The 26,579-nt window shown below is 41.8% G+C and overlaps 1 protein-coding gene across 1 annotated transcript in view; it reads right to left on the bottom strand.

Annotated features, from left to right (window-relative positions):
* The window catches only part of ENPP6 (ectonucleotide pyrophosphatase/phosphodiesterase 6), a 137,274-nt gene that overhangs the window by 24,086 nt on the left and 86,609 nt on the right, over nucleotides 1-26,579 (bottom strand). The window contains exons 3-5 of the mRNA XM_006160431.2: nucleotides 15,289-15,400; nucleotides 3,631-3,772; nucleotides 2,502-2,681 (exon numbers count right to left, since the gene is read on the bottom strand). Coding sequence (XP_006160493.1) covers nucleotides 2,502-2,681; nucleotides 3,631-3,772; nucleotides 15,289-15,400 — 434 coding nt within the window. The remainder of the gene's footprint in view (nucleotides 1-2,501; nucleotides 2,682-3,630; nucleotides 3,773-15,288; nucleotides 15,401-26,579) is intronic.

Here is a 26,579-nt window from a genome sequence, read left to right on the forward strand (position 1 = left end):
CAGAAAGTCATGACATAATTTTCTGTGTTTTTCTTTCCAAAAAATGTGTCATGACTTTCCTAACAACCCAATCTAAAGAGGATTAAAGAAATGGTAAGTTAAAATTTAGGACAATGGTTTCCTTAGAGGAGGCAGGAAAAGTGACAGGGTCTGGGAAGGACACATGAATTTCATGAGTAATGATAATGTCCTATTCCATAAATGTTTAGTAAGCATAAGGTGTCTGCTGCAACATTCTCTTTTTCACCTTATGCATTGTCTATAATTTTTTGCATCTACTCAATAATCAATGGGCAAATTACAAAAACCTATTTATGTGAAAAATATCATACTCAAATTAAAAGGCAAACGAGAGATCGACCTGACTGATGTTAAATACAACACATATCAAAGAAAAGGGATTTGTTCTTTAACTTGAGGGCATGGAGGGCATGTCCATCTACATGTGTCTAGAAAAAGTACTAGTAACTGTTCACTATTAATGACCTTGTTAATTTCATTATAAAGTGTAAACTTTGTACATTCTTCCTATATTTAAAAGCAGCTCCGATTTTTATGGCTAAAATGAAGATGAATGAGTGGAGGGTGGCTTACTGGCTTTTAGCCAAAGCAGGCACATATTCCTGAGTATCACTGAGTATAAACTTGAGCTTATCAACTCAACTCTGAAAGATTATCCGTTTCTAGGCATTATTCCTGAGTATCACTGAGTATAAACTTGAGTTTATCAACTCAACTCTGACAGATTATTAGTTTCTAGGCTGTTTAGTGGAGGGTTTCTGATGGTCCCATGAGTGATGATTTCTCTATGAAAGAGAATTCTGAGTTCTTAAGAAAACTAGGGTGCATTTTCAGGAAGATTTTTGGATCAGTGAAAAATCTGATGACACACAACACGTCTCACAAACTGTTGTGTCCATCACACGACAAACTGTCACCCAAACACAGCCCCCACTTTTGAATAATCTACCAACTGCTTCAGCCTGCTTGCAATGCCTGAAACACCACCTTGGAAAGCAATTCTTCCAAGCTCGAAAGCTGTCGGTGCCTAAGCATTCTGGAGATGGCATATTCGTAAGTGCCAAACTGGAGACAAAGACAATCTTCCTCGCCAAGAAAGCAGAACTTCTTTTCAAGAACCTACCAATGTGTAAAATAGTCTTCCCCATTTCATGTTTAGGGAGTTCATAGGGACATTGTGTAAACAGTCAGCACCTCCACTTCCTGACTCTGAGCCTGAGAAAGAAGGAGCATCCCTTAGAGAATGGGGCAAGGTGAGCAGTGAGTTGCTGGCAAACGTGTTCTTCTGTCTCTGAATAGATCTTAGACGGGAGAGGGCAGGGCAAAGACGCAAGATCTGGCTTCTGCCTGTGTTCTGTCATTACTGATAATGGTCCAGAGTCACTTGCATTGCTGCTGTGAAGATGGCTGGAAACAGCAGGCCCAGAGCCTATTCCTGGCAGCCCTGTGGTTGGCAATGCCCACTGGCAGCAGCCTTGCCTCCCCCATGGAAGACAGTTGCTTCTCAGTTTTATCTGAGAGTGGGCAGATGCCACCAAACCTTTACTGGGAGGTGACTAGGAAACTTGGGGGCCAAACAGTTGTCTACCGATGTCACTTCTTCCTCCTCATTTTCTCAGGGTGGTTCACACAGAAGGCCAGATATAATGACCATATGGGGAGAGTGGCAGGTAGAGGTCTAATCATCTCAGGGTGCTAAGCTTCTGAAGGGCAGTGACTGTGGGGAGTGGAGCTTTGTCCCCCACATGCACTGTGGGAATTCAACCGCACCCTCTCAGGAATGTTCGCCTTTGATGGTGATCACCAAAATCACCAACACACCATAGTCTTTGCCATGGGCCCAGCGTACGTCCCTGTGCTGCCCAGCAGCCCAGGAGGGCAGCTGCAACCCCTCATCATGCACACTAAGAGAAGCAGAGGTGCCAGGGTAGGTAGCTTGTTCTGTTTCCAGTTGATGATAGAGCTGAGATTTGTGGCTCTGGAGCTAAGGAATCGGCCAACCGTACGTCAGACTGCAGCTCCCAACATTCATCCCCTTCTCTTCTCCAGTTCCCTGATGAAACGGATCAGACCGGCAGCCTCCTTCCAGAGAACAAGCATTCTCTGCACGCATCTGATATTCCCGGATTTGCCTGAGAAGTGTTGTAATTTGCTGATAATCCAATAGTCCTAGTAAGGGCTTGCTTACCTAGACTAAGTGTTGCACATCCTTTAGCTCATTTAATTTTCATAAAATTCAGAGAAGTAGATACTATCATGCCTATTTTAGAGAAGAGAAAACAGAGACAGGGAAGATGAGCAACTTGATGGCGGTCACTCGGTGAGCGAGCAGTAAACTAGGTCGTCCATCTCCGGAGTGCAAGCTCCCAACACTGTGCTCTATTTCAGTATTAAAGCTACAGAACAGGGGCCAAGCACAAAGGGCGGCAAGCGAGGTGCATTTTGTTCCCCACCCCCACCCCTACTGTGAGGTTTCTTGCCTCCGAGTATTTGCCGGGTGCTGGCCAAAGGCTCACGACAGGCCCTCGGTCCTTCACTTGCTGCAGATCATTCAGGCTGATGTACTTATTCAGCTCAATCACTTTGTCCATCCAGAAAATGTCCGTCATCCCATGATCTGAGAAAATGATGACGTTCAGGTTGTCCTGCAGGCCCCGCTCCTATGGGGTGGGCAAAGGCAGCTGTTACAGTGTCAAGAGAGGCTCCGACACTCAGAAAATCTTGTAAACAGGTAGAGCATTTTAGATTTGTTTTTAAGTTTATTTATTTCTTTAAGGAGAGAGAGAGAGAGAGAGCGAGCAATAAGGTCCACACACGATAATCTGCCCAGGCAGCCAAAGTCACAAGCATGCATACATATGTCCAGCATGCACAAGAGACCTCAGGACACGCACCCGGGACCTTCCCATGTAGCTTCAGCGTCGCAGAGCAATACATTACTGCTGTGTCACTGTGGCTGGACAAGACAGGTGCTTTTACATGACAGATTATAGGAAAAAGGATAGTTTCTCAATTCTGAATTGAATCATCTACTATTCTACCCTGATGAGCCACCATTCAAAATCACAAAAGAAGGACTTTGGGGACTGTGCAAGGACAGCCTCATCCCAGTACTTGCTGATAAAATACTGAAAGACAGCCTTTTTAGTATTTTAAGGTACATTCTCTGTGCACATCTTCTTTGGCTCTTTCGACAAACTATCATGGTGATGTGGGAACTACCTCTTATCAGCATTACAGATGTAAGAAGTAACTCGCAGAAAAGTAAACTTAACTTTTGTTAAGTCAACTGGCAGAGGTACGGCAGAGCCAAGGCCAGAACCACAGTCTAGCTCCCAGCTGGTTACAAAACTTACGATTTCTAGAGAAACCTCTAGAAACCATCTCTCCAGGTAGGCCAGGTATAGTCATTTCAATCCTTCTGGCCTGGGTGGTACGAGGGTCTCTTGGGACCTCATGAAACACCATGTGATGAAGAGACCCATCCAGGCCTATGCTGGCCTAGTCGGCTGTCAACAGTAAGAAGGAAAGAGCTGAGGGAAGTGATGATCAGAGACAGGAAGAGTGAGATGGGAGACAAGGGCAGGCTAGCTTCTTGCTTTGAGTCACCTGGATCCACTTGGTCATGTACTTCAGCACGGTGTCCACAGCCTTGAGGGCATCTCTCCTCTGAGGTGAAGAAGGGCCATAGTGGTGGCCTTCCACGTCAATGCGCTCATGGTATATGGCTGCCAGGTCAGCCCGGCCACTCCTGGAGGGAGCAAGCGAGAGGCACAGTGAGGGAGACTCCTGCCAGCTCACTCCCTTTCCATCCCCAAACCCTGCACTTGGGCCAGGCAAAGCCAATACCTCAACATGAACAAGGCACAGTTTCCAAGAGAGAAAGGAATACTGAACCAAGAACTGCCAGCCCTGAGCTGGTGACCAAATCAGAGGGTCTATCTGTGGGCCACTCCCTCTCTTGACCTAGATCAGAACATAACAATGATAATGATGGTAGCAGTTACTGTCAATAAGGTAAATTAATTTTAAGAAGTTTCAGAAACATAAGTAAATAAAAAAAATAACAATAATAAAAAAGAGAAAGGAATGAAGGTTAATTTTTCTGGTTGGACTTTATAATGGTTAATAATTAATACTTGGGCTGGTCCTGTGGCTTAGTAATAAAGGGAGCCAGATCCCACGTGTCTGACCAGGAGGCTTGAATACTAGCCCTGGTCGCTCAAAAAAACAAAACAAAATGAAACAAAAACCATGCGGAGAATGCACGTGTGCATGCCCCAAATCCCAACAAACTACAGAGATGGAGAAGGGAATGTGGCATGACCATGCTCCATGGGGACACATTTGCTCGCTTTCCTTCTCTCTCTGTCTCCCTCTGGTGACTGCATGTGTCCTTTGACAGTTCAGGGGGAAAAAAATGAATAGTCTTGGAAGAGTGCCTAATTTCTCTTGAAAACTTGTGTTTTAATCACATACACACACATGCGCACACAGATGAACTGGCATGCTTTCCTCCGACAGGGCCTCTCCAAGACCTAGAAGCTGAGGAATGAAAGGATGCACAGCCGAATCCTACGGTGCCTCGGATTGTCCCTCTGCAGAGAAGGGAACGCAACACTTCAGAGAGCTCAGGTGACTGGCCAGAGTAAAGCAGCCCCTGCTCATCCTTCAGGTCTCAGGGGAGATGTTGTCTCCTCCAGAAAGCGTGCTCTGTGCCCAAAGGCTAGATTGGCCGGCCTTCCCACATGCTCCCACTAAACTCCAGTTCCACTTCTGGGCTATGAAATCTCATGCTATGCTGCAGTTGCCCATTTATGTGGTAGTTTTTTCTTGGTTGTTTTGTTTTGATTTTTGTTTCTGTTGTTGTTTGGTTTTGGGGTTTTGTTTTGTTTTTGCCTCTTTAAATTGCGAGATTCTTCACATTGGGGGGAGACAACCTATTCTTTATCATAACTCGGCTCAAGTCTAGCATCTGGTGTGTGGTAGGAGCTCTGTACCTGTCAGCTGAGTGTACACTAGTTGTATGTGCTCAGTAGTGCAGGCTACCATGGGCCAGGCATGACGATGAGGGCTCTTACATACATCTCCCTACTTAATCCTCAAAACAACACTCAAAGTTATAAATATCTTGGACGGAGAGTTTGAGGCTCTTGGGTGAGTTCAAGAAAGTTGCCAGCATTACACAGCTTGTAAGAGATGGAGTAAGGATTCCAGTCCAGGTCCAATGACTCCAACTCCCTGAGCCAAACCACTGGCTTAAAGAACCCTACAGCCCCCACCGGTGGGCCAACCTTCTGCATTCTGCTCAGCCTAACTGAACTTTTGGAAATGGTTCTTATCTTGTAAGAATCTTACCAACCCTTAAAAAGCTGGAGGATCAGGACCAGCAGATGGCATAATGGCTAAGTCGCTGGAATCCCATGTAGTCGACCATGGTTCAAGTCCCGGACCTGGCAGCTTAAAAAAAAAAAATAACCCTCATGCCGGGTACATGTGCGTGTGTGCCTAAAATCCCAAGAGGAGATCAGAGGAGAAGGGATTGCAGCATAGCCACTGCACTGCCTCCGCCCCCCGGGGTGTGTGTGGGGGTGATTTTGTGCTTTCTTTCTGTCTTGCTCTCTGTCTCTCCGGCAAGTGTATGCACCCTATAGCAAAAAACTTCTCATAAGAAAAAGAAAGAAAGAAGAAAGCAAGCAAGCAAGCAAGCAAGCAAGCTGGATGTGAGACTAGGCAAAAGCATTATAATGACATTGAGTCCTTTTCACTTGTGGACACAACGCTCTACGTCTGTGGGCTGAATATGTCTCCACTGTCTGGAACTGCAGTGAAAAGTATCCTTGTATAAAAATAGCTACAGATTTTGCAGATGAGGAAATAGGCAGAAAGGATTTCTAAAAGTCCTCCAAGTCCTCACAGATCTCTGAGATCTCTGGAAATGCAAATATTCCACCTCCAATGTTAGATACTTTTAACTCTACCCAGCTGAGCCTTTAAATGTCCACATTCACTCCATCTCCCGAACTGAGGAGCAAGTCCCAGAGAAAGTTCTGCTTGGCATCCCTCCATTCAGGTCATACTTGGCAAGAAGGCTCACCCTCTAAGGATGCTCCGACATGCTACTGGATATCTTGAGTTGTACTTCCCAAATGGTTTTGAGGATACACTGTTTTCAAATGAAGTGAAATTGCTAGTTAAATGTTCTTTTCTCTTTTTAGAACAAAACAAACTGGCTCCTTGTTAAAAAGCCCCATTACTATCCTCCTCCACAATGCGTATTGGATTAAGTGATTATTTAGGTGTTTCTCAAAATGATATCATTATTCATACTCACTAATGTGTGAATGACTAATCCAAACGCCCCCTGAATTTATAGACAGCAGAGAACAAAAAGTCACTTTAGGGTCCCACAAGTGTGTAGGTGGTGGGGACAAGTTCGTATTAGGTAATGGCATTTTCACACATATGCTGAAACTTTTAAGGCCCATGTTCCCTTGATGGATGGAGTTGGTGGTGCTTTCTCCATGGTTATATTTGAGCCTAGTGAAATCTTCCATAACATCTATCCTTCAGAGAAGCTTCAGCAACTAGTTGCTTTCTGTACTTGCATATTTAGCATTCCAGATGTGCTGATTCAGTAAATCATCTGTGTAGTTGTCTACACTCCCAGGGTGGGACTTCTAAATGAGGGAGAATCCTGTTTAATACAGCAGTGAGTTACTACAGTAAGGAGTTTCCCCAGGGTTTACTCGTGCCTTCAAGTTCAGTGAAATACTTGTAAGTCCCTCCATTTCGGCCATCTCACCTTGTTGCAGTTGCCACATGATTTATTTCTTGAAGATTATTTACCATATTCACAAATCTCCAAGTGATCAGAAAGTCAGAATTCCAACTACCTGATGGCTTTGTGTTAGGAACTGTCAACCCCAGGTACCAGGAACACTGCCTTTGGGATGTTTGGGATTTAGGGATTGTATGTGTGCCTTTTGTGAAAGAATTCTGTGTTGACGTTGCATCGATCCCTTAGGGACCTACATCTTCAAGGGCTGGGAGCTCCTGCTTGTTTGAAGTTTAGCTGGCAAAATGTTGGCTGCCAGCTGTTTTCCACATGGATCTGGTCTCCATTATGGGTCAGCTCATTTGTAATGGATTGGTTGGGTGAGGGGAGATGGGTGGAAATGCCTACAGAGCTGCTATTGCCTATTTACTGCACCAAGGTCCAAGAACCATGGTAGAAGGATATGTGACCAACAGCCAGTCACTTGAGGGCTGCAAGGGACTCCTAGTCTTGGGATTCGGGAATACCCAAGTCTTCCTCCACCTTAGAATTCTGTCCAGATTTCTTTGCAATATAAAAAGTTCCTAATGTCACATCCATTTTCCTTACTGAAGTAGGTTGCAAAAACAGAACTGTTAGGGAGAGAGAATTAGGGAGAGGTAATTTAAAGGAATGGTTAGTTATTGACTATTAAGGAAAATGATCTAAAACTTAGAATTAAGACCCCCCCCTCCCAAATGACTGCCTGTCTTTTCAAAGCCATATAAAGGACTGTGTCATAATCTTGCTTAAGAGCCACCAGATTTAACTACTAATTAGAGTTCAGTCTCTGTAACTCAGCAGTTAACTTAGGAAACTAAGATAAGAATTATTTTAATTTCATGTAGAAAGAAGTCCCCCAAATTATAGTTTGATTATTCTTTATATTATTAAACTTACCTGCATATAGTAATAATCATATCCCATCATTCCTTATCATTCTTATTTGTTGTGTGCGTCTTTTTCTTTGTTTCATTTTTTAAAGAGAGATTTTTGCTATAGGGCACGTACACTCACTGGAGAGGTAGAGACAGACAGAAAGCGAGAAAGCACCTTCCCGGTGGGGGGCGGGTTATGGCCACAGCGTAATCCCCTCTCCTCCATTCCCCTCTCGGGATCTTGGGCTCACATGCACACTCACCCAACATGAGTTTTAAGCTACTGGGTCTGGGACTCGAACCATGGTTGACCATGTGGGAGTCCAGTGACATAACCATTACAACAGCCTCTGTCGGTCCCACACCTTTTTCTTTTTCTTTGTATGCTCTATCATTCCCCTTTTAACCAGCCTTGTTGTCTTCCTGATTCCCTCAGTAATAAATTCGGTTGTACTTTGGCAGAAATCTCATACAAAATGTAGTGAGCTCATGACACAAGTTTTAATTTTGAAAATTATCTTTTGATGGGGGCACTGGGGCACAAAGGTGAACTCACATTCTAGCTTCATTAACTGGCAGTCTCAGGTGAATGGCAAAATTTCCCTATGCCTCAATTCCCCTACTTGAAAAGCATACTCAAAAGTGTGATGTTGGATGTTAAATGAACTGAGGTTTATAAAGTGCTTGACACACAGTAACAAAGAGGGAAGGGGGAAGAAATGACTCCCATTTCTCTTTGCCTTCCAGATGCTCCAGGGTTGCTTTTCCTGAGTGTGTATGTTGAGCTTGGCCAACATTCTCCTCCCTTCTTTCTCACAGTCCAGAAAGAAGGGATCAAAGTAATTTCTTTGTGACCTTTGGAGAGAACTTTGTTATCATCTATCCATCCCTTTATTGGCACCAGTAACTTCTGAGTCTGGGGTCCTGAAGGGTTTCCTTTGGAGCTGTTTTCAACAGCCTGAAGCTTGCAGGACAACAGCCATGTGCATCCTTCCTGAGGCCCACCTGTTTTCTGGCCAGCCTTTTTGTGAGGCCACATAGTCAGTCCAGGCAGACTGGAGGCAGCCGCTCAGCCCCTCCAAGCAGCCAGGGCTCCCTGTGGTTGCTTTATAGAACCTCCCACTTCCGTACTACTCGAGGTTTATTTTGGCTTTAGCAGCAAACATCTGATGCCCACTGAATCATGAATATATTGCAAAAGAACTTCCAAGAGGGTGGATTAAGTGATGCAGATCGCCTACTGCTTTGTGTTTGGACAGGCATGGTGGCGGTGTGTTTGGGGTGCTGCTTTCTGTGTCCCTGTGTGTAGTGGCAAGGCACACACAGTACCTGCGTCTGGAGCTCCGAGCAGACTGCAAGAGACACCCTTCCGCCTCAGCCCTGCGAGGGCCCAGGCCTTGCGTTCCCGATCAGAATGGCCAAGAGGCTGTTCTCGACCTCCTCTCTCTGGTGCTGCTTCAGGGCATCTGAGGAGATCTCACCTAGTAACTTGCAAGATCTGAGGCAAGGAACTAACCTCTTACTCTCTTTTGCAAGGCAGAGAGGACAATACCGCAGTAAGACGACGGATATGACCACAAAATGGGTTCACGGAAATAAAGCCCTTTGACGCAATGCTGACGCCAGCTCTCGTCCCCTTCTTCTCTCCTCTACACTGGAAGTTGCCCACGGTCAAAAGCAGCAGCTTACAGTGTATAATAGGATTGCTAAAGCTTTATGAGCACTAGAAGGCAATGCCTGGATCGAACGTGAATGATGGATTATCCTTTCCTCTATGGACATGACCACCCTGGACCCTCTGCTGAAGCGTCCCTGAGCAGGAATCCATGTCCAAGATCTTAACAGCTTCTGCCTTCTGCCTGAGCCCACCTAACCTGTGTCCCATTCTCTCTCCTTATCAAACCAACAGCCGTGACAAAAAGAGACACTCTATGCAGTACTGACTTCAGAAATATGTGGGTGTGTATTGGGGCACTTGTGTGAAAACTCTAAGTGATCTTCAAATTATAGCTAGAAATTTGAGATAGAGCTGAACAGATATCAAGAGATGAGTTATGGAGTTCTAAACTTGCTCCCGTATTTAAGGCAGTCTGGTGAAAAGGCAAATAATTGTATATCTTTGTTTAAATACACATATCGACAGAGTTCCTGATTCCTTAGAGCCGCATCAACAAGCTATTAACAAGGTATTCGTGATTGCTCTAGATTGTTCTAGACTGGACATTCCCATCACTTACCTAAAGAGGATAAAGGTTAACTTTTTTTTTTTTTAAATTTTGGTATAGGGTGCATGCATTCTCCAGAGAAAGACAGAGAGAAAGAGAGAAAGTGAGAAATCATCCCCCTGAGGCATGGCTATGGCACAATCCCTTGTCCTCCCTTCTCTTGGGATCTTGGGCACAAACACACAAGAACATGGTGTCTTTCAAGCTGCCAGGTCCAAGACTTGAACAACAAAGTCAACCATGCAGGTCCCAGCCGCCTTAACCACCATACCACCAGCTGACTCAGGTTAGATTTTTTTTAAAAAAAGAAACAATGTTGACCCATAATTATCAGTCCTTCATTCTATTTTGTAAGAAGGTAACAAGATATCTTCTAATAATGCACAGCATGGTTGAAGGAAGTGCTTCCTTTTCCTCTGGGAGAAGGTCTAAACCATCATCTCACTGCCTTCCATAAGCAGTATCATCTGGCTTATTATTTCTCTTTTGTAGATGCCAGAGGATGTGTCCAAGAGAAAACTCTCCAACCAGATGTGGTCATACAACAATCCTTTTTCCTCCATTTCTCCATCCCTGTTAGGATTTTGGGTGTGCACACACATGTGTCGGGCACCCTTTTTTGAGCCACTGGGGCTGGGACTCCAACCATGATCAACCATGTGGGATCTGACTCACTATGCACAAGACTTAACCACTTCACTGAAAGGCTGGTCCAAGTTTTCTTCTTTTCATGCCCCCTAAGTGCTGCTTAGTTTTGAAGATAATGAATTCCATCTATTCAAGGGAGGCTATTTCTGGTAGTCCTGTGTGGCAGTACAAAGACTCCGTAAGAATATTGCATTGGTTCGATTGTGCCCACTACTGGACTCCAGTAGTATTGTTCACTTACTAGATGATGCAAATGCCATCCCATGATCCCAAGGCCATTTTCATAGACCATAATTGGATGTTGAATTGGGCAGTGTGGTAATATCAACATCAGGACACACCGTGTGGAGGCCTAGCTATAGATGTCAGAAAAGGAAAAAAAGGGACCAGATAATGGCATGGTGGTTGGGGACACTGGATCCCGTATGGCTGACTACATGGTTTGAATCTCAGACCCGGTGTCTGGATGCTTGTGTTTGTGTGCCCAGAATCCTGAAGGGAGAGTAGAAGAAAGGAGATTGTGGTGTGGCTATGCCCATGGGAGGTGGGGGTCGGGGAGGCTTTCTTGCTTTCCCTCTCTCTCCCACTCTCTGTTTCTCTCTGGCAAGCGCACACCCTCTTGTAAATTGAGAGAAAAAGAAATGGAAAAAAGAAAATCTTGTCTAGAGGAAATAGAGCTCAGCACTTATTCTTCCAGAATTCTTGCTTCCCCCCGAGGGAGAAGTCTTAGGTTGGTCAACCTGAAGGCCAGTGCTGACCTGGGATTCTCATGGTTGTGTGTTCTTTGCACATGTATGAATCACTGGCTTAGAGTCCATTCAGCTGTTAAGGCAGGATGAATGTGAAAAATATTATACTGCCAAACAGACTGTTGGATTCTTTGGAGATATTTGTATGACAACTATGATCCAAATTTTCATATCTGGCATGGCAATAGACTGTAAGGATAACTAGCGTTTTAGATATGTTGAAAACAGCATTGGTTAGACATCAAGCTATTCCAGAGTTCCAACTCCGTTCATCTGCTGTGTACGCCGTGCTGTTCTGCTTTGCTTGCACAAACCAAACTGTAACACAATATTTCAGCTTGTCGTGTGTGTGGTTTTCCAGAACTTGTGGGCAAGAAAAAGAAAACAGAGTAGGTAGGAGGCAGGATCATATAACACACAATTTATAAACCATGCCCAAGACTATTTATGTAAAGATTACCCCCCCATTCCTGCCCCTTCCCTCACCACAGAAGAAAATTTTTAACTTTTAAATTTGTTCCTTCTCAATTTTTAAGCATTTTAAACCTATTTTCTCTCCAATGTGTCGCTCAGGGAATGAACTTTTATGTGCCTCGAAGGACCCTCTTGGTAAGTTTCATGGAAGTGGAATCATTCTAAAACGTGGAGACCAGGGTGCTGTTTTCTCCATTGGTGGCTCAGTGGGGGTGATCGCAGCTCACTGTGATGGTAGGAACGGAAGCGGAAGTGGTGTGGTTAGTGCTAGGACTCTGCGCACTTGCTTAGGACATGTGACTCTAGGGCTATGCCTGGTGTCAAACAAGGTTCCTTCCCGTGGGAAGACAACGGTGTTTCTCTGATCTCTACACTCTGTTTACCGCAAGTCTTCTGCCCTGAACCCACCCAAGAAATTTATGCAGAGCCAAAGTGACCTCAAGTCCAGCCCTGGAAACTTGAGAGTCCCCAACATCCTTAGCCCCGTAAGTGCTGATTTCTAACGTAGACTTTCTCCTGGAATTCTCTCTTGACTTTCATTTCCAGTGATTTCTGAGACTGACTTGAGACTTCCTTCTGATCTACCTTATTGATCAGCTTCTCTGACAGACTCACGTATGATATTCAGGATAGCATTCTTAATCTCCACATTTAAAAATCTATAACATTAATCCATGTAGGAGACAGAAAAGATCCTGGATTCTAATATGTTAATGTGCCTTGTCTATCCAGGAAGGGTAGAAGAGACACTTTTCTCAAACTTATTTAATCATAGACCCTCCCATTTTGCCAAGTACTTATTAATATCTTTCAAATACAGTTGTTTGGGACCAGCAGGTGGTATAATGGTTATGTCACTGGACTCCCACATAGCCAGCCATGGTTTGAGTCCTGGACCCAGCAGCTTCAAATTCACACTGGGTGTGTGTGCGTGCATGCCCAAGATCCTGAGAGAAGAATGGAAGAGATGGGATTGCAGCATGGCTACTCCCTCCAGGGTGGGGGGAGTGATTTTTCACTTTCTGTCTCTCTGTTTCTCTCTGTCTCTCTGATGAGCACATATGCCCTATAGCAAAAAATCTCAAAAGCAAACAAACAAAAACTATCTTTCACTAAATCAAGATTAGGAAAATGCTAACTTTGGGCAGTGTGGTAATATCAACATCAGGACACACCGTGTGGAGGCCTAGCTATAGATGTCAGAAAAGGAAAAAAAGGGACCAGATAATGGCATGGTGGTTGGGGACACTGGATCCCGTATGGCTGACTACATGGTTTGAATCTCAGACCCGGTGTCTGGATGCTTGTGTTTGTGTGCCCAGAATCCTGAAGGGAGAGTAGAAGAAAGGAGATTGTGGTGTGGCTATGCCCATGGGAGGTGGGGGTCGGGGAGGCTTTCTTGCTTTCCCTCTCTCTCCCACTCTCTGTTTCTCTCTGGCAAGCGCACACCCTCTTGTAAATTGAGAGAAAAAGAAATGGAAAAAAGAAAATCTTGTCTAGAGGAAATAGAGCTCAGCACTTATTCTTCCAGAATTCTTGCTTCCCCCCGAGGGAGAAGTCTTAGGTTGGTCAACCTGAAGGCCAGTGCTGACCTGGGATTCTCATGGTTGTGTGTTCTTTGCACATGTATGAATCACTGGCTTAGAGTCCATTCAGCTGTTAAGGCAGGATGAATGTGAAAAATATTATACTGCCAAACAGACTGTTGGATTCTTTGGAGATATTTGTATGACAACTATGATCCAAATTTTCATATCTGGCATGGCAATAGACTGTAAGGATAACTAGCGTTTTAGATATGTTGAAAACAGCATTGGTTAGACATCAAGCTATTCCAGAGTTCCAACTCCGTTCATCTGCTGTGTACGCCGTGCTGTTCTGCTTTGCTTGCACAAACCAAACTGTAACACAATATTTCAGCTTGTCGTGTGTGTGGTTTTCCAGAACTTGTGGGCAAGAAAAAGAAAACAGAGTAGGTAGGAGGCAGGATCATATAACACACAATTTATAAACCATGCCCAAGACTATTTATGTAAAGATTACCCCCCCATTCCTGCCCCTTCCCTCACCACAGAAGAAAATTTTTAACTTTTAAATTTGTTCCTTCTCAATTTTTAAGCATTTTAAACCTATTTTCTCTCCAATGTGTCGCTCAGGGAATGAACTTTTATGTGCCTCGAAGGACCCTCTTGGTAAGTTTCATGGAAGTGGAATCATTCTAAAACGTGGAGACCAGGGTGCTGTTTTCTCCATTGGTGGCTCAGTGGGGGTGATCGCAGCTCACTGTGATGGTAGGAACGGAAGCGGAAGTGGTGTGGTTAGTGCTAGGACTCTGCGCACTTGCTTAGGACATGTGACTCTAGGGCTATGCCTGGTGTCAAACAAGGTTCCTTCCCATGGGAAGACAACGGTGTTTCTCTGATCTCTACACTCTGTTTACCGCAAGTCTTCTGCCCTGAACCCACCCAAGAAATTTATGCAGAGCCAAAGTGACCTCAAGTCCAGCCCTGGAAACTTGAGAGTCCCCAACATCCTTAGCCCCGTAAGTGCTGATTTCTAACGTAGACTTTCTCCTGGAATTCTCTCTTGACTTTCATTTCCAGTGATTTCTGAGACTGACTTGAGACTTCCTTCTGATCTACCTTATTGATCAGCTTCTCTGACAGACTCACGTATGATATTCAGGATAGCATTCTTAATCTCCACATTTAAAAATCTATAACATTAATCCATGTAGGAGACAGAAAAGATCCTGGATTCTAATATGTTAATGTGCCTTGTCTATCCAGGAAGGGTAGAAGAGACACTTTTCTCAAACTTATTTAATCATAGACCCTCCCATTTTGCCAAGTACTTATTAATATCTTTCAAATACAGTTGTTTGGGACCAGCAGGTGGTATAATGGTTATGTCACTGGACTCCCACATAGCCAGCCATGGTTTGAGTCCTGGACCCAGCAGCTTCAAATTCACACTGGGTGTGTGTGCGTGCATGCCCAAGATCCTGAGAGAAGAATGGAAGAGATGGGATTGCAGCATGGCTACTCCCTCCAGGGTGGGGGGAGTGATTTTTCACTTTCTGTCTCTCTGTTTCTCTCTGTCTCTCTGATGAGCACATATGCCCTATAGCAAAAAATCTCAAAAGCAAACAAACAAAAACTATCTTTCACTAAATCAAGATTAGGAAAATGCTAACTTTTTCATAGTTTCTCCATTGTCCATTGATGTAAGAAATGAAATCTCAACCCCCTGAGGACTTTCTTGCTTCTTAATTCAACTTTTCCATAATGCCTCTACCTGAAATTGCTTGCTCACAAAGAGGCTGGTGCTGGCAGTTACCAATGAGCATGCGGTAGTCTCACTAACTCTAGGAGACCCTGTTTCACCTCCACCGAGCCTTTAATTCACTTTAGGATCATTATTAGTCCTAGAAACAGGGAAGAACAATCGTATGGCCAAGAATGTGGGACACTTACTTGAGTGAGTCAAGAGCATCGCTGACTGCATTGGCAAAATTGATATCCGTTGGGACATTTTTATATTCTAGGCAGTAAGTAGGTCTGACACCAAGAATCTCAACCTCACAGCCTAAGAAAGAAAAAGGTGGCAAATGGAAGCAAACATCATTAGTCAGAAATATAATGATCATACATTTTCATGAACTAAAATATTAGTTATTACTCATAGTTGGCATTTTTAACTATATGTCTGCATAACTAGAGCAGAACTTCTCAAATATTATTTCTGTATAACACAGTGTCCCATGACAGGGAGAGACGAGCACAGGATAATGGCTATCTTCCCCAATTTGAAACAAAATAAAAATTAATTTATACCCAAATACCTTGGGACCAGCAGTTAGTGTAATGGCTATGTCGCTGGACTCCCACGTAGTCAACCGCAGTTCGAGTCCTGGACCCGGTGGCTTAAACTCACACCGGGCGTGTGTGCGTGCATGCCCAAGATCCCGAGAGGAGAATGGAGGAGAAGGGATTGCGGTGTGGCCATCCCCACGGGGGGTGATTTCTCGCTTTCTGTCTCTCTGTCTCTCTCTGTCTAGCGAGCGCACACGCCCTATAGCAAAAACCTCTCCCCCCCAAAAAAAAATACACAAATACCTCAATTAAACTTCTTTTCTAGAGATTTTTCATAACAGCCAAGTCTTCTAGTCTACCTTTGCCTATTCTAGAATCAGAAATTAGGTAGTATCCAATTAGTCAGCCATAGTAAAATAAACATTGCACTCTCCTGTGGTACTACACAAAGAGTAACTAGACTTAGAGGTATTCCACTGAAGTATCCAGCTAAAAATAATTGAGTTAAAGCAAGGATTCTGGGCCATGTCCTTGTTTCTACCATAACAAAGTAAACCAATAAAAGTCATTCATATGTGAGAAGCTGCTATGGCTTTAGCTCTTCTGCTTCAGACTTCTGGACAAACAGAAGTAGCTGCCCTGAGCAAAATGACATATTATCAGAATAGAGAGCAACCAACCCCTTCGTCCGGCAAGTGAAGAGTAGGTCTTGGCTTAAGTTAGCTGAATAAATATTTACTGAGAACCTACCATGAAATAGTCACTACATTCAGACTTAGTGGAAATAGAATGCGTCAGTTAGGGTCTGCACCCCAGAGTACCCAGAGTATCCTCCTCTGCTCTAGCAGGAGGAGACATGCAGGAAAACAGTTCAAGAATGAAGTCTGAAGGCAGGTGCACACTTCCTGGGTGGTGTGGAAACTCAAATGTGGGCATTTATTTTGGGTGTTTTCTGCTCCTGGAAGCCTTTCTCAATCCCCACATTGAGCACAATTTTTGGCACTGATTGACTGCCAAGGCTGGAGGGGCTGCAGTAGGGATGGGAGGGGCATCCCAGGCAGAGAGCAGCATGAGGGGAAGTTCAGAGAATTTTTTTTTTTTAAAGTTTTTGCTATAGGGAGAGCTTGCTGGAGAGACAGAGAGATAGAGAGACTGAAAGCAAGAAACCACACACACGTGGGACCAGCAGTTGGCATAATAGCTATGTCGCTGGACTCCCATGTAGTCGACTGTGGTTCGAGTCCCAGACCTAGTGGCTTAAACTCACACCAGTGCATATGCATGCTTGCCCAAGATCCTGAGAGGAGAATGGAGGAGAAGGGATTGCGGTGTGGCCATCCCCCTTGGGGGTGATTTATCGCTTTCTGTCTCTCTGTCTCTCTCTGTCTTTCTGGTGAAAAGCAAGCCGCCATGTCCAGGACCTGAACTGTGCTTAGCCATGTGGGAATCCAGTGCCTTTAACCACCACACCACCTGCCAGGCCCTTGAATAGGTTTTTGAGGAGTTAGAATAGGAGATGTTTATTCCTTGCCCCAAACACCGCTGCTACCACAAGCTGCTTGTACATGTCATGTAACTTACTGTTCGGTGAGCAAGGTGTGAAAGTTAGTAAGAAAGTTAAGCATGTATGTGTCTTGGTTGTGTTTACCAGCTGAGGGACTTTGGACAAGTGAGTCTTAACTTCGTTCATTCTTAACCTTTTCAGCTGTAAGACAGGAGTGGAATGTTACCTATGGCAGAGGCTTGTTTTGAAAATCAAAGAATACTGCATATGAGCTGGCATAGTACCAGGAACATAAATGATACTCGATAAACATCAATATGTCAATTATAGGGTTTTTTAACTTGGAAAATGCTACAATGAATTTCTTTTTAAATATACTGTTATCAGTTTTCAGTTACATTTGTTTTATAAACTAGAATTTTTTTTCTTAAAGAATATTTGTCTTACTTTGCATAATGGATGCCATTTGGTTTTTCTTTTTCTTTTTCTTTCGTAAGAAAACCTAAACCTAACAGCAACAGAGGATAGAAATAAAAGTACCTAGGAGACCAGTAGATGGTGTAATGGTTACGTCGCTGGACTCCCATGTAGTCAACTGTGGTTCAATTCCTGGACCTGGGGGCTTAAAACTCATACCAAGTGCACGTACATGTATGTCTAAGATCCTGAGAAGAGAATAAAGGAGAAAGGATTGAGGCATGGCCATCCTCCCTGGGGTGGGGGGGGTGTGATTTCTCACTTTCTGTCTCTGTCTCTCTGGTGAGCGCATGGACCCTACAGCTAAAATCTCTCTTTAAACAAAAAAAAATACACAAATACCTCAATTAAACTTCTTTTCTAGAGATTTTTCATAACAGCCAAGTCTTCTAGTCTACCTTTGCCTATTCTAGAATCAGAAATTAGGTAGTATCCAATTAGTCAGCCATAGTAAAATAAACATTGCACTCTCCTGTGGTACTACACAAAGAGTAACTAGACTTAGAGGTATTCCACTGAAGTATCCAGCTAAAAATAATTGAGTTAAAGCAAGGATTCTGGGCCATGTCCTTGTTTCTACCATAACAAAGTAAACCAATAAAAGTCATTCATATGTGAGAAGCTGCTATGGCTTTAGCTCTTCTGCTTCAGACTTCTGGACAAACAGAAGTAGCTGCCCTGAGCAAAATGACATATTATCAGAATAGAGAGCAACCAACCCCTTCGTCCGGCAAGTGAAGAGTAGGTCTTGGCTTAAGTTAGCTGAATAAATATTTACTGAGAACCTACCATGAAATAGTCACTACATTCAGACTTAGTGGAAATAGAATGTGTCAGTTAGGGTCTGCACCCCAGAGTACCCAGAGTATCCTCCTCTGCTCTAGCAGGAGGAGACATGCAGGAAAACAGTTCAAGAATGAAGTCTGAAGGCAGGTGCACACTTCCTGGGTGGTGTGGAAACTCAAATGTGGGCATTTATTTTGGGTGTTTTCTGCTCCTGGAAGCCTTTCTCAATCCCCACATTGAGCACAATTTTTGGCACTGATTGACTGCCAAGGCTGGAGGGGCTGCAGTAGGGATGGGAGGGGCATCCCAGGCAGAGAGCAGCATGAGGGGAAGTTCAGAGAATTTTTTTTTTTTAAAGTTTTTGCTATAGGGAGAGCTTGCTGGAGAGACAGAGAGATAGAGAGACTGAAAGCAAGAAACCACACACACGTGGGACCAGCAGTTGCCATAATAGCTATGTCGCTGGACTCCCATGTAGTCGACTGTGGTTCGAGTCCCAGACCTAGTGGCTTAAACTCACACCAGTGCATATGCATGCTTGCCCAAGATCCTGAGAGGAGAATGGAGGAGAAGGGATTGCGGTGTGGCCATCCCCCTTGGGGGTGATTTATCGCTTTCTGTCTCTCTGTCTCTCTCTGTCTTTCTGGTGAGCTCACACATCCTATAGCAAAAACCTCTCAAAACACACACACACACACACACACACACACACACATACCACCCCAGGGAGGATGGTCACACCCTAATCCCTTCTCCTACAGTCTCCTCTTGGGATTTTGAGCATGCACACACATATGCCCAGAGTGAGTTTTAAGCCTCTGGGTACAGGACTCGAACCACAGTCAACCACATGGGAATCCAGCAATGTAACCATTACACCATCTGCTGGTCCCAGTTTAGAGAACTTTTTTAAACAATGATGTGTATGTCAAGAACTGTAAGTACAATGCCAAACAGGGGGTGTCAGGAGACCAGATGTGGCCCAGGACCATGTTTTCCAAGCTGGAAGTGAATAAAAGTGGGACAGGCAGGGGTTGTGGAAGGACAGAGTCTCTGTCAGGAGACACACTGACCCCACTCCTGGGGAATCTGGCAGCTGGTAACAGCTGTGTTAAAAGATGGTGGACAGCCTTTAGGAAGAGTCCATTCATCTGGCATGTAGTAGCAAGATCTGCCTGTGGGAGATCCCATCCCTCTTTTGGATAACTGAGTAAGAACAAGAAGGCAGGCAGCTCCCTTTTTCAATTAATGTTTACTGAGTAGGACAGACAGGTTAAGTGACCCAGGAGTAAATCCTGCTTATGGAAAAATAGTCTTTATCATAAAAAATGCCAGTAGAATCTTGACTGGCTATAGCACTTTGAATACCTTGTTTTATCTGTTCCCTCAAAGCTGTTCAATCGTATCCATTCTGTGCACAGTGCCAGAAACCCAAAAGCCAAGTACGACAGCATTTACCCTTTGAAAGGTTAACGGCCATGTACAACGTGACCAGATGTGTATTTCCGGCATTTAGGACACATGGATAGGTGAGTTTGCAAGTAATGGAATTATTAAAAAATTTGATTTATGAGACCAGCAGATGGTGTATTGGTTACATCACGGGGCTCCCACATAATTGACCACAGTTTGAGTCCTGGACCCGGTGGCTTAAAACTCACACTGGGGCATGTGTGTGTGCATGCCCAAAATCCGGAGAGGAGAAAGGATTACGGCATGGTCATCCCCCATGGAGGGGTGATTTCTTTCTGTCTCTCTCTCTCTGTCCTAGTGAGTGTACATGTTCTATAGCAAAAATCTCTCACTAAAAACAATTTAGATTTATAATAGTCTCATAATTTAAGAGCAAATTTGTAAAACAGAGTTCATAAGGAAATGTTATTTCACAGGTGACATTCCTTTTTTTTTCTCTCTCTTTAAATATTTATTGTAATTTGAGACCAGGAGTTAGCATAATGGCTATATTGCTGGACTCCTATGTAGTTGACCGTGGTTCAAGTCCTGGACCCAGAGGCTTAAACTCATTCTGGGCGTGTTGCATGTGTAAGATCCCGAGAGGCTAATGGAGGAGACGGGATTGTGGCATGGCCATCTCCCCTGGGGGATGAGTTCTCACTTTCTGTCTCTCTGTCTCTCTCTTTCTGGCGAGTGCATGTGTCCTATAGCAAAAAAAACTCTCCAAAAAAAGTATATTTATTGTAATTTTTAATTTACATATAACAAGTACACATCTTTGTAGGGTACAGAATGGTCTTTAAACACATGTATATGATGTGTAATAAACAAATTGAGGATATAAACATTTTCGCCACTTTCAACATTTAACATTATATTATGTTGTGAATATTCAAACCTCATTCCAATGGTTATTCTGCAAATATGTACTGAATTGTCTATGATGCTCGTTACTATGAGATACAGCTCTAAAGAAAAACACATTGATTAAAAATCAGGCAACAAACAATCTCATAAATTAGCAAAGATAATCTGAACATAACCAACGTAAGAAGACTTTGTGATTAGTAGATGACTGTGGGAGATAAGAAAAATCTGTGGGCGTCAATCATTGGTCCAGTTAGAGATAAGCAAAAGTGTACATAACGATAGCTCATTAGGAAGAGATAGAAAAAGAACATTTCACTCACTATGAATTCTTGTAAGACCACAGTACCATACTGTGCAAAAGATGTAAGTCTTCGAAAAAAGCAAAAACAAAACAAAATTAGAAAGAGGTGTTTAAAAGTAAAGCACCATAAAACCAGTGATTTGGTGATTTATAGACTTTACAAAGTTCTTGATTTTAGCCTCTTTAAAATTCATTTCAAGAAAGACTCAGCTACTTGCAACATTTTGGACTTTCTTCTGTTATCTAATTTTATACAATGAGTAATGGCTATAATAAGAATATAAATTGAAATTTATATAATTCAAATATATATATATATAATAATTGGTGAGTATGTATTTAAATCTGCTTATGTGTAAAATAGTTGAATCTGAGTATTTAGACTTTTAGTTGTGAAATTTAGTTTCAGCATTCAATGTTGTTATCAAAATGTGTGGAATTATCCTTTTTGTCTAGTTGTTTTGTGTTCTCTTACTTCTGTTTGTCACCCTTTCCTGTCCCTTAAGTATTTCCTAAAGAGCCAGTTTCATTTTGGTGAATTCTATCAACATTTGTTTATCTGGGAATGATTTTATTTCTCTTTTCCAATTAAGGATAATCTTGCTGGGTATAGGACTCTTGGTTAAAATTGCTTTTATTTCAGTTTTAAATATGTTTTCCTGTTCTTTTCTTGCCTGCATTGTTTCAGTTGAGAGATCTGATGTTAGTAAACTTCATAATTAACTTGACATTTCTCTCTTGCTATTTTTGGAATTTTATCTTTCTCTTTGAGTTTTACCAATTTGGCAATGATATGCTTGGAAAGAATCTTCTATATCTATTTGGTGTCCTTTGTATCTCCTGGATTTGGAAGTCTACTGGCGGCTCTAAATTTGGAAAGTTTTCAGCTAATATATTATGAAAGATGTTTTCTATATCTTTACCCTTCTTTTCATTTTCTAGAATACCTATTATGCAGATTTTTTTTAATGATGTCTAGGATTTCCCATAGGTTGTTCTCATATTTAATAGTTATTATTCTATTTTTTTCAGTTCCTTGGACTAATCCAGAGGTTTTGCCCTCAAGGTCAGGGATTCTTTCTTCTGCATGGTCTAATCTACCTTTGATACTTTAGAGAGAGGTTTCGAATTCCTGCATTGTGTTCTTTACCTCCAAAAATTCTGTTTGATTCTTTTTCAGTGTGCCTGTTTATTTATCGAGTTCCTCTTTCAAGTCAGGGAAAGATTTTTTCATCTCCTGGTGGTTATCAGTTTTCTTTAGCATCTCACTGAGTTTTGATACCATGAATATTCCGGATTCTATTTCTGACATTTCTGTGATATCTTATGTTTTATTCATTGTTAGTAAGGAGTTATGATCCTTAAAGGGAGGGTATTTTCTGATTTTCTCTTATTTCTTGGGACTCTGCTTTGATATTTAGTCATCTGGTAATATACTTAGTTCTTCCTACTTCTCTGGAGTATGTTTCTGTAGCTGTGTATTCCTTTATGCATAAGCTCTATTCCAATTTCCAATAAGGTGGAGGCGTGGAATTCACAGGAGGTGTTTTGTGTTTGGATTTTCAGAGGGAAGTTTTTCATCTTTTACTACTAAGGGAGTTAGGGAGAAAGAATTCCTTCAGAGCCTCCTAATTTCAGTTTGGTTCTTGTATATCCAAACCTAACTGCTCCCAATGTGGATGGGGATTGAGCTGACAGACAGAATGTAAGGTGGTAGATCACTTCTTGTGGCATGCTGTGCTGGTGAGAGAGTTCCTTCTCCCCCAGAGAGGACTGAGCAGGGGTCCCTGTGATGAGCTCAAACTAGAAAGCTTGGCTTGAGCCTACCTGAAGGTCCTTCTACCTCTGGGGTTTCAGGATCTCCCTGTTGCTCCTTCAGTCTCTGGGTATGCAGGAACCAGGTATTTATTTTTGAAGGCTACAGAGCCCCTCCTCCCCTACAGCAGTCTGGGTTGCGGGGGAGGGACGGTCCCTATTGATGAGCTTAAGCTGAGCAGCTTGACTTGGGCCTGCCTCTTAATCCTTGTTGGTCTTTCTGTCTCTCACCCATGCTTTAATCAAATTACTTTTTTTTTGTTTTTGTCTTGGTGAGTTGTTTGAATTTCTTGTATATTCTAGTTAAAAATCCCTTCCTCAGATGTGTAACTTGCAAATATTTTTTTCCTATTCTATAGGTTGTCTATGCTCTGTTAATGGTTTCCTTTACTATGTAGAAGGTTTATAGTTTGATGCAATTTTTTTGTTATTATTTTTTGTGCTTTTGAGGTTTTATTTAAAAATATATTTGCCTAGATCATTGGCTTAAAGTGTTTCTAGTATATTTATGTTTGGGGGTTTTACATTTAAATCTTTAATCTATTTTGACTTAATTCTGATCTATGGTGAGAGATAGGATTCTAACTTCTTTATTCTGTTTATTGATATCTAGGTTTTCTAAGACCATTTATTGAAGAGACTGTCCTTTCTCCAATAAAGTTTCTTGAAACCTTTGTCAAAAATCGGTTGGCTGAATGTTCCTACATTTATTGCTGTCTTCTCTATTCTGCTCCATTGGCCAGTATGTCTGTTTTTGTGCCAGTATGATGAAGTTTCAATTACTATAGCTTTGTAGTATATTTTGAAGTCAGATACCGATGCCTCCAGTTATTTATTTATTATTTATTTTAATTTTAGAAACAGTATTGTTTTGTCCATTCAGGGTCTTTTATGATCACATACAAAATTTATTTTTCTCTCTCTATGAAGAATGTCATTGGTATTTGAAAGGGAATGCATTGAATCTGTTTGCTCAGTGGATAACACAATATGCTTTTCCTGGATAATTTATGCTACTAAATTATAACTGATACTATGGAGGCAGTAACAATATTTTAACAATACTCACTTTTACAATCCAAATTTTAACACTATTGACTCTTAAATCCATAAATATGTGGTATCTTTCCATTTGTCTGTGTCTTCTTAAATTTCTTTATTCAGTGTTTTATAATTTTTATTGTAGAGAGTTTTCGTCTCTTGGTTAAATTTATTCCTAATTTTTAAAAATTTGTATTCGTGTGTGTGTGTGTGCGTGTGTGTGTGTGTGTGTGTTGTGCTATTGTAAATTGAATTGCTTTCTCTTTTGGCTAGTTCATTATTTATGTATAGAAATGCTACTGATTTTTGTATACCAATTTTGTGTTCTGCAAATTTACTGAGTTCATTTATAAGTTCTAAGATTTCTTTTTGGTGGGGTCCTTTAGTTTTTTCTGTATATATGATCATGCTATGTGAAAATACAGACAATTTTACTTCTTTCTTTCTAACTTGGTTGCCCTTAATTTTTATTTTGCCTAATTGATTTAACTAAGACTTTCCTTACTAGGCTGAATCAGAATGAAAAAGGTGGGCATCCTTGTCTCATTCTAGTTCTTAGGGGAAAAATTTTCAGTTTTTCCTTCTCTGGTATGATATCACAATAGCTGTGGGCTTGTTATGTATGGCCTTAACTTTGAGATATGTGCCCTTTATACCTAATTACAAAGAGATATTATATTTATCAAATGCTTTTCTAGCAATAATTGAAATTCTAATATTACTTTGTTGATGTGTCTGTTTATTGATTTTTGTGTGTTGAGCCATCCTTCTATCCCTAGAATAAATCTGGTGGGCATCCTTGTCTCATTCTAGTTCTTAGAGGAAAAACTTTTAGCTGTTCCTTCTCTGGTATGATATCACAATAGCTGTGGGCTTGTTATGTATGGCCTTAACTTTGAGATATGTGCCCTTTATACCTAATTACAAAGAGATATTATATTTATCAAATGCTTTTCTAGCAATAATTGAAATTCTAATATTACTTTGTTGATGTGTCTGTTTATTGATTTTTGTGTGTTGAGCCATCCTTCTATCCCTAGAATAAATCTTACTTGATCTTGGTGTATAATCTTTTTAATATGCTGTTGAATTTGGCCTCCTAATGTTTTGTTGAGGATTTTTGCCTCTATGTTCATCAGGGGCATTGGTCTGTAGTTTTCTTTTTCATTATGTCTTCATCTGCTTTTGGTATCAGAATAAGGGTGTAAAATTAATTTGAGGGGAGTCCTTTGACTTATTTTTGGGAATAGTTTAAGAAGAATTTGATGTTAGTTCTTCTTTAAAATATTTGCAATGAAGCCATCCAGTCCTGGGCTTTTCTTTGTTGGGAGATTTTTTTTTTTTAATACTGATTCTGTCTTTCTGCTTATTATTGGTCTGTTCAAGCTTTCTATTTCTTCCCACATGTTCTTTTACTTAATCCTTTTTCCCCACTTTTTTAAATTTTAATTTTTTATAGACATTCAATCATATTGTTTAGCTTACAAAGTGAACATTTCACTATGTGAACATTTCTCCCCAGTCCAGTTGATCAGAATATCTTCCACCAATAACACCACACCTCCCCATCCCGTCAATGCTCTGTCTCTGTATCCCTCCTCCAAATGTCCTTCCTTATGTCCCTCTTCTCCACACACTCCACTTCTGGCACTAACCCCCATCTCTTGTGTTTGTACAACCTTAGCTCAATCACTTAATCCTTTTTATTCAATTAAAATGAATCTAGGCATAATACCAGCATGGTAATATAGTTCACCTGAGAAATTTATCCTTGTTCCACATTAAAGTAGGACACAAACTCCTTTTTATTTACTAATTTCATGTAAAATTATATAGTAAGGGTAGAAGTAATGTGTAGGACTGTTGTACTATTATGGAATTATTTATATTTTAAAATTACAGTTAATTTTAATTTAATCAAGGGCCATGACAGCATCCTATACCAAAGGCTAAGTGTTGGATAGGAGACTCAATGGAAATTACTTCAAAGTAAACAAGCTCTTCACTAAGCACCAAACAACAGCTCATCAAAGACAAGGGGCAGAATATTAGGGTAGAGAGAAGATTTTTAAGCTGCAGAAAATTGTGGACAATGCTAGAGATAAAAAGAACTTTTCAGTGATCCAGAAAGTGGGCAGTGTAAATTATCTATATTAAAGCACATTGAATTCTCCACTGAACAAATTCCAGGACCTGCTAAAGGGACAAACTTTCTAGTTTCTCACATTTGAAGTTAGTAGCAGAGTGAAGCTAACTAAATTTTCAAAAACGCTCAAAGATGGTAATGTACAGATTAATAATTACAGCAATCTGTTATCGTCTGACTGTGCCAGTAGGTGATCCAGTGTATAAGAACTTGATACAAATCCCATAAAATATCATTTCCATTTCACACACAAGGAGTTGAGAGAGAGGTGAAGGATATTCCCATTAGCATGGGGCCAGTGTCAGGAAGAGCTAAGAGTTAAATCCATTTCTATGTGATTCCAAAATTATAGGTATTATTTTAAAATAACATCTGGCAACTTCAGCTATGTAAGGGCAGAGAATACGCTCTATGTACTAAGACTTACTGAGAAAGATGTAAAGATTAAGAATCCAGGAATGAAGATATGGTTTTAAGATAAATAGCGGAGTAGCGGAGTGTGTGTGTGTGTGTGTGTGTGTGTGTGTGTGTGTGAAGAGAGAGAGCTTCCCGCCCCG

The sequence above is a fragment of the Tupaia chinensis genome, unplaced genomic scaffold, assembly GCF_000334495.1.
Source record: "Tupaia chinensis unplaced genomic scaffold, TupChi_1.0 Scaffold000685_1, whole genome shotgun sequence".
NCBI classification, from domain to species: Eukaryota; Metazoa; Chordata; class Mammalia; order Scandentia; family Tupaiidae; genus Tupaia; species Tupaia belangeri.